This window comes from Petaurus breviceps, unplaced genomic scaffold (genome assembly GCF_028583685.1).
Source record: "Petaurus breviceps papuanus isolate PSGF00001 unplaced genomic scaffold, PetGlider_PUasm1.0 88904, whole genome shotgun sequence".
Classification (NCBI taxonomy): domain Eukaryota; kingdom Metazoa; phylum Chordata; class Mammalia; order Diprotodontia; family Petauridae; genus Petaurus; species Petaurus breviceps.
The window spans coordinates 98394-105802 of NW_027186984.1; the positions used below are offsets into that span (position 1 = coordinate 98394).

The 7409-nt window shown below is 56.0% G+C and overlaps 1 protein-coding gene across 1 annotated transcript; it reads right to left on the reverse strand.

Annotated features, from left to right (window-relative positions):
• Positions 1–4657: 4657 nt before the first annotated feature.
• LOC138176419 (cyclin-dependent kinase inhibitor 1C-like) lies at positions 4658–6888 on the reverse strand. Its single transcript, XM_069107208.1, has 4 exons — positions 6715–6888; positions 6075–6569; positions 5481–5736; positions 4658–5377 (listed from the first exon to the last, which is right to left on the reverse strand). The coding sequence occupies exons 2-3, from the start codon at positions 6565–6567 to the stop codon at positions 5486–5488; spliced, it is 744 nt and encodes a 247-aa protein (XP_068963309.1). The 5' UTR covers positions 6568–6569; positions 6715–6888; the 3' UTR covers positions 4658–5377; positions 5481–5485.
• Between the last annotated feature and the right edge of the window lie 521 nt (positions 6889–7409).

Here is a 7409-nt window from a genome sequence, read left to right on the forward strand (position 1 = left end):
GCCAAGGTGAAGGGAAGGAAACAAGCAATTATATGGCACCTACGGTGTTCCAGGCATTGTGCTAAGTGCTTCTTACAAATACCTCATTTGGTCCTCACAACAACCCTGTGAGTTAGGTGCTATAATCACCCCCATTTTACAGTTAGGAAAACTGAGGGAAATGCGTCTATCAAACATATTGAATTGGGTGGCTTTTTGTTTGTTATTAGGATGTAAGATGTGATGGGAATACTGGAATGTAGTCTTTCAGAAATTAGGTTTAGACAAAAATTTTACACCATTTTCCATTATAAATTCAAAATAAAAACATAGTAAATGAATATTGAAGATGATGCCTTCAACAATTAGAGGAGAAGTGGATGATCTGTGTTTTAGAGCTATAGGTAGGAGATGGGTTCCTTGCCAAAGCAATAGAGATTGATGTCATTGCGAAAGATAAAATAAAGCATTTCTTACTGCATCAAATTGAAAAATGTCTGCTCTGATGGAATTAAAGCATCTAGAATAAGAAGAGAGACATCTGAGAAAAATTTTTCTATAAGATTTCTTGGATAAGGGTTTGATATCCAAGACAGCTAACAGAAATATGTAATCGCAAAAGCTATTCCCCAATAGATAAGTGGTCAGTGGATATAGGAAGACAGCTCTCAAAAGAAAAATCACAAAGTATTCACAACCACATGAAAGAATGTGCTAAATTATTAATGATAAGAGAACTACAGGGGTGGCTAGGTGGCGAAGTGAATAGAGCACCAACCCTGGAGTCAGGAGGACCTCAGTTCAAATGTGACCTCAGAACCCCAATTGCCTTGTCTTCCTCCCTCCAAAAAAAAAAAGCAGAGAGAGTCAGAGACAGAGACAGACAGACAGACAGACAGAGAGACAGAGAAAGAGAGAGAGAAAGATAGAGAGAGGGAGAGAGAGAGAGAGAGAGAGAGAGAGAGAGAGAGAGAGAGAGAGAGAGAGAGAGAGAGAGGGGGGAGGGGGGGGAGAAGGGAGAGAGGAAGGAAGGGGAGAAAGACTCTTTCCCTACACGACGCTCGGGGGGGGGGGGGGGGAGAGAGAAGCACACATCAAAACAACCCTGAGGTTTCACTTCACACATGGGCAGAGATGGGCAGTGTTGTGGGAAGACAGGCACACTAATGTATTCTAGGTAAAGCAGTGAATTAGTATAACCCTTCTGGAAAGCAATTTGGAATCAAGCAAATGAAGTAACTAAACTGTCCATACTCTGACCCAGAGATTCTCCTGCCAGGCATATATCCCAAGAGGAGCATTGAAGAAAAGAAAGAAAGAAAGAAAGAAAGAAAGAAAGAAAGAAAGAAAGAAAGAAAGAAAGAAAGAAAGAAAGAAAGAAAGAAAGAAAGAAAGAAAGAAAGAAAGAAAGAAAGAAAGGAAGGAAGGAAGGAAGGAAGGAAGGAAGGAAGGAAGGAAGGAAGGAAGGAGGGAAGGGAAGGGAGGGAGGGAGGGGACAGAGAGGGAGAGAAAAGGAGACAGTGAGAGGAAGGAAGGAAGGAAGGAAGGAAGGAAGGAAGGAAGGAAGGAAGGAAGGAAGGAAGGAAGGAAGGAAGGAAGGAAGGAAGGAAGGAAGGAAGAAAGAAAGAAAGAAAGAAAGAAGAAAGGAAGGAAGAAGAAGAGAGGAAGGAAGGAAGAAAGGAAGGAAGGAAGGGAGGGAGGGAGGGAGGGAAGCCTCTGTATAACCAAAATCTTTATCCAAGCACTTTCTGTAGCAGGAGAGAACTGAAAACTAAGTAAGATACCTGCCCATCGATTAGGCAAGGGCTAAACCAATTGTGGGACGAATCTAAGTCTGGTTTTAAAATGCTGAATACGATGGATCCAGAAGCCAGGGATGGCTTACCTGAACTGATGCAGAGTGAAGTAAAGAGTCAAGAAGCAACATACACATACAATGACTATAACCTTGGAAATGGGAAAAACAATTACAACACAATAAAAAAAGGAATGTTGTGGTTAAAAGGAGCAAGAGGAGATAGAAGAAAACCTGTCCCTTCACTCCTTTGCAGAGGTGGCAGCAGCCTGCAGGTGGGAAGTACTGCATCGATTGTCAGGGGCTTTTAATGCTCATTTTTGCTTATTTTCTTTCTTTGCGTTGAGGGGTTGAGGGGTGGCCCTTCGTGAGAAAGTGCAAGGATGCAGGCCATATCAGGTGCCCTCGGTAAGAGGGCGCTGAGGAGAGAGGGAGGGGTGGCAGAAAGGAGGGTGCGCTCTGTTTTGTAGGTGTTGGGTCTGAGATGTCTCCAGGATGTCCAGTCTGAGATGTCCGATCATTCGGGAAAGACTGGGGGTCAGTATGGAATTCCTGAACCAAATAAGCGTTCATTTAGGTCTTATTAAAGGCCCAGCGCTGTACCAGGCACCAGGAATACAAAGACAAAGGGGAAAATCCTTGTCTTCAGTGAGTTTACCATCTATTGGAAGAGAACAAAGGGAAGCAGTGGCCACAGTCACCCTTCTATCTCCCCTCCGGCTCTGTTGACGGCTTATGGGCCCCAGCTATTTGGTGGTACGGTCACCTGTAGTCCAGAAGACCCAAGTTCAAATCTGCCCTCAGACATCTCCTAGCAGCATGACTCTGGACAAGTCACTTTACCGCTATTTGCTTACATTTCCTCAACTGTAAAAAAGGAATGATAATAGCACCCACCTCCTGGGATTGTTTTCAAAATCAATCAAGATGAGATTTGTAAAGCTCTTCAGTATCTGGTATCTAGTAGGCACTTAATACATGCTCCTCTTCTTCCTTCCCTGGCCTTTCCCTTACCTGCAGCCGTGCCTCCAAGCCCTCCCCTCCAACTTCCCTTTCCAGTTCTGGAGTCCTCACCAATCCAGCTCTCCCCCACGCGCCCGCCCCACCCCGACTCCCCTGTGTATGTCAGCCCCACCTGTCCGAAGGGAAGATCCTGAAGCCGGGACTCTCTGCTTGCCTGCGTGTAGCCCTGCGCCTTTGCACCGCGCTTGGCAGCTCCTAACCTTTAGCCCTGCCTTTTCGTTCATTCATTCAAATATATACCAGACCGGTACAGAATGAATTCGATCAGTCGTTTAGGGTCAGAGAGCTCTGGAACCTTCCTGTAGAAGCTGCCAGTGGGGCTACTCTGCCACTCCCTTGTGGGCAGACCTTGGGCAAGTGACCTCCTGTCCAGACTAGATTTTGCCTGTATGGAATTATTGAGCCTGATGTCCAATAGAGAGGAGGAAAAGGAGAAGGGTCAGGAGGCCAAGAGGGGCAAACCCCAGGGAGAGTTGGGGAGCTCGAGCTGGTCTAACTTCTGGCACAGATCAGTGTCTGAGCATGCGCTGGGAGGGTTCCCAGTCGGTCAGCAGTTGGGAGCCAGCCCTGGCTGGTCAACAGTGCTTGGTGTGCATCTTGTGGGCCCTCCCCCTTGAGTCAAGGAAGCTTTGGAGGCCTGCTCTGTAATAGGTCGCCTCAAAAAGAGCCAGAGAGAAAACGAGAGAAAGTCTCTTCCAGAAATGATCCTGCTTGTTCTCAGTCTTGGTAGGCTGTTTTGTGTGGCCCCCACCCCGACCCCTCCACTCACAGACACGGTTGGGTGGTTTATAGGTCAGCAATAAAGAAGCTCTCTCTTGCTGGGCTGCAGGGAAAGCCTTTTCTACAAACAGCAGCCAAGGTGAGGCCAATTGTGTGGCTCCAGGCATTGCTAAGGAGTTCCCCGATCACCTCAGACCGGGTGCTTCTGATGCACACCAGGGTCTGGCTTGTACAGGATCCTATGCCTAGAAGTTCGCCTGCTGAGCCATGCCTCCCTGGGACCATACCTACTCTGTACTCCACCCCTCCCATTGGGCTAATGACTCTCCTTCTGAAACAAGGACCCGGGCTACCCTCCTCTGATGAGAGTGAGGCAGATTCCTCCAGCCAGAGCTGGGCCCGTGGGATAAGCGACCTTCCCTACTGGCTAGAATGAGACTGGAATCCTTGAGGGCTTCATCTCCAGAGAGCCTGGGAACAAAGATGGTCACTGTGTCTCTGTCTCTCCTCACACCCACCCTCTCATCTCATTCACACCTTCCAGACCCAGGATAAGGGGCTTCCTCCTTCACAATCACAGGGTCCCACTAGAGGTGACTGACACTTGGAGGTGACGGGTCATCTGCCACCCGGCACAAGTTTGGGGACCTACAGGGTGGAGGTGGGGGGAAGGGGAGCTGGGGCCCAAGAGGAAGTCGCTTACTGAGCCCCAGGGCCACAGCTGTCTGCTGGCTCTACGTCCACAAATGCCCTTTCCCAGTCCACATGTATTTCCAAGCAGAAGCCATTTTCTAAAGCAAGCAAGTGACCCTTCTCAGCCAGCTACCAGCTGCCAACAGGTGCAGGCCTTTTTCCTGACTTTATGAAAGCGCCCTCCTCTGGTCTCCCCACCCCCACCCCCACCCCCTTTCTCCTGCCCGGAAGGCAGCTACAAGAATAAGCTTTGAAGAATGCCCCTGGCTTTCTGCTGTCTGGGGGCAGGTTTCCAAAGGAGCTAACCTAGGAGAAAGGGAAAGCTTGAGGGCCTGGCCAGGGCTCCAGCCACCTGGGCAGACCCCAGGGCTGCTGCTGCTGGGCCAAGTTGGGGCTGCTTGGGGGAAGGAGGGAAGAGAAGCCAAGGAGAGGAGACCAAACCCGAAGAAGTATTTAAGTCTTTATTATTATTAACGGTGTGATAGGACTGAACCCGCAGTGGTACAGACCGGCTCAGGAATCAAGGAAACAAGTTTCTCTTTTCAAGTAAAATAAAAAATCCCGGAAGCTAGAGCCCGGGTTCCTGTAGCTAGAGAGGTGGGCCTGAGGTCTGGAGGAAGGACCCTGCCCGTCCATCTGCCTGGGCTGCTGGGCCGCAGGCTCGGCCTCTCTGGGTTCCCCAGAGCCGAACTGAGGGTCAGCAGGTCTGCCATAAATAGGGAATTAAGTTATTAGCAGTATAACTTCTTACACTTTTGTACAAATATACATGGGCTGGGAACGGAGTTTCCAGCAGAGATTACACATTTTATAGAAATGACTTCTTAAAGCTCTCGAACTTTGGGACCAGCTACTCACATCAGGCCTATAAACAATTTCTACATAAAACTTAATACATTGCACGGTTGTCAAACTTTTTTTTTTACTGGATTTTTTTTTTTTTCTTAAACACTGCCCCGGGGCGGGCTGCAGGCTCAGCCGTCGGTTGCTACATCAAAGTACAAAAGCAGGTCGGTCCTTCTGAGGGCTTGCTTGGAGGGAGGCGGCTCCCGGTTGGACAGCTGTCTCACCCGATCAAAGGAGGGCTGCCCCCTTCTCCTGCACCTGCCCTCTCCTCCGGGGTGCAGGGAGTCTGAGTGGAGGCCATCGGCAAGGCTCGAATATAAGCTGACGGAGACAGAGAGAAGGAGATGAGAAAGTGAAAGGCTGCCCCGAGGCCACAAGCCTGACTGGGCTGCAGGGCTAACCTTGGGACCAGAGCCGGACTCACCTTATTTACCGACTGCGCTTACAGGGCCTCTGATCAGAGGGGGGGGCGGCGGAGCGGGCTCGACGGGTGCGGCGAACACGGCGGCTGCGGCCAGCTGGACTGTCCCGGCCCGAGCCGCCCACAGAGCTGTCCGAGCCCGAGCTGTCCGAGCCATCGGGGCTCGAAGGGGCGGGATCCGGGCTCCGCCCGCGGGGCAGATCGTGGTCCAGGTGAAAAGGTTTGAAGGCTCGGGGCCTCTTGCGCTTCACAAAGAAAGCTGCGAATGAACAAACTGATGAGGAAAGGCCCAGGTGGGACCGCAGGCGCCCCTCGACGTGCCGGACACACTTTCCTCAGGCCCCGCTCAACCCGAGCATCCCCAGCGTTCTCGGGGACCGGCTCCGACGCGAGTGGAGAGGGGGAAATGCCCACCGCCTTTCCCCTAAAAACCTGAGGCTCGAGGGAGCCCCCTCCACTGCACTGTCCGACCTTCAGTCCCCTCGGGTGGGGTCACTTTCTGGCCCCGCCCACGGGCTCCACCAGCAGAGCCGCGGCTGGGCCAGGGGCCGGGGCCGGACCACTCGGGGCTGGGCCAGGGGCCGGGGCCGGACTCACCTGTTATGAGGGCGTTGCTGGCTGGGGCACCGGCTCGGGCAGTGGCCAGAATGGTGAAGCCAGAGTCCGAGTCGATGTCGGCGTCCAGGGCCAGCTCCTCCGTGACGGCCACGACGGGGGCATCGGCGGCACCCTCGGGCCCCGGGCCTTCGTCGTCGGGCACGCAGCCGGGCGCCGGCCGCAGGGGCGGGCAGGCCGCGGGGCGCAGCGCCAGCAGCGGGAAGCGGCTGCGGCCCACCTGCACCGTCTCGCGGTAGAAGGCGGGCACCGTGTGCTCGTCCACCCCCTGCCACTGCAGGCGGCCCGGGCCCAGGAGCGGCCTGTCGTCCTGGAAGCTGTAATCCCAGCGGCGCTCGTCCTCCGCGCTGATCTCGGCCAGCTTGCCCACCAGCTCACGGCCCAGCTCCTCGTGGTCCACGGGCCCGAAGAGGGTGCGGCACACGCCCGCGCTGGCCTCCACCGGGAACGCCCGACGGTCGCCCGTCAAGTCCATGCCTGCGGGGAAAGCGGCCGAGCCGACCGTCAGGCGGCCGCGGCGGGGCTGCAGACCCGACGGGGCGGGGCGGGGCAGGGCAGGGGTGCGGGGGGCGGCTCGCGCCCTGGCCCCGGGGGGCTCCCCGTGCGCCCTCCCGCTACTCACTTGTCCGATCGGCTCCGGCGCTGGTGGGTGGGTGGGTGCGGCTCCAGCCGGCCGGTCCGCAGCAGCCGCAGGCGAGGCCGGGCACAGGCGGGCACCGGGCAGCGGCTGCTACCGCGACGGCAGAAGGGCGGCCGGGGGGACCGAGACGCCTCCGCGCTGCGGCGCCGCAGCCGCCGCGCCCCTTTATACCTGCGCCGCCCCACCCCCCCCCCCCCCCCCCCCGCAGGGCGCCCGCTTCATTAGCATAATAGTATTTTCTGTTTAGACAACACGGCTGCCATTGGTCCCCCCGGGCGCGCGTGGCCCCGCCCCCGCCCGCTCCCCATTGGCCCCCGGAACACACCCTCCCCGGGGGGGGGGGGGGGCGCGAGCGCCCCCCCCCCCCCCCGGGGCCCCGGCCCCTAGGAGGGGGGGGCCGCCCCGCCCCCCCCCCCGGCAAGGGGGGGGGGGGGGGGGCGGGGGGGGGGCACCGCGCCCCCGCCCCCCCCCCCCCCCCCCGCCCCCCCCCCCCCCCCGCTCCCCTCCCGGGCCCCGCCCCGCCCCGCCCCTCCCCCCAAGTCCCGGGCTCTTTGTCTGCAGGCGGGGGCTCGGCCGCGGGGCGCGGGACCCCTCCCTTCCCTCCGCCCCGCTCCGGTAGCCCTTCCCCTTTTCCTTTTAGCGCTGAGGAGAGGCTCCCGGAGGCTGCGGGGGGCGGG

Bases quoted from the DNA above. Each gene is read 5' to 3' on its own strand.
- LOC138176419 (XM_069107208.1), bottom strand. From the start codon at position 6,567: ATGGACTTGACGGGCGACCGTCGGGCGTTCCCGGTGGAGGCCAGCGCG. The intron at 5,737-6,074 runs GTGAGTCCGGCC...GTTCATTCGCAG, and splicing joins CAGCAACGCCCTCATAACAG to CTTTCTTTGTGAAGCGCAAG.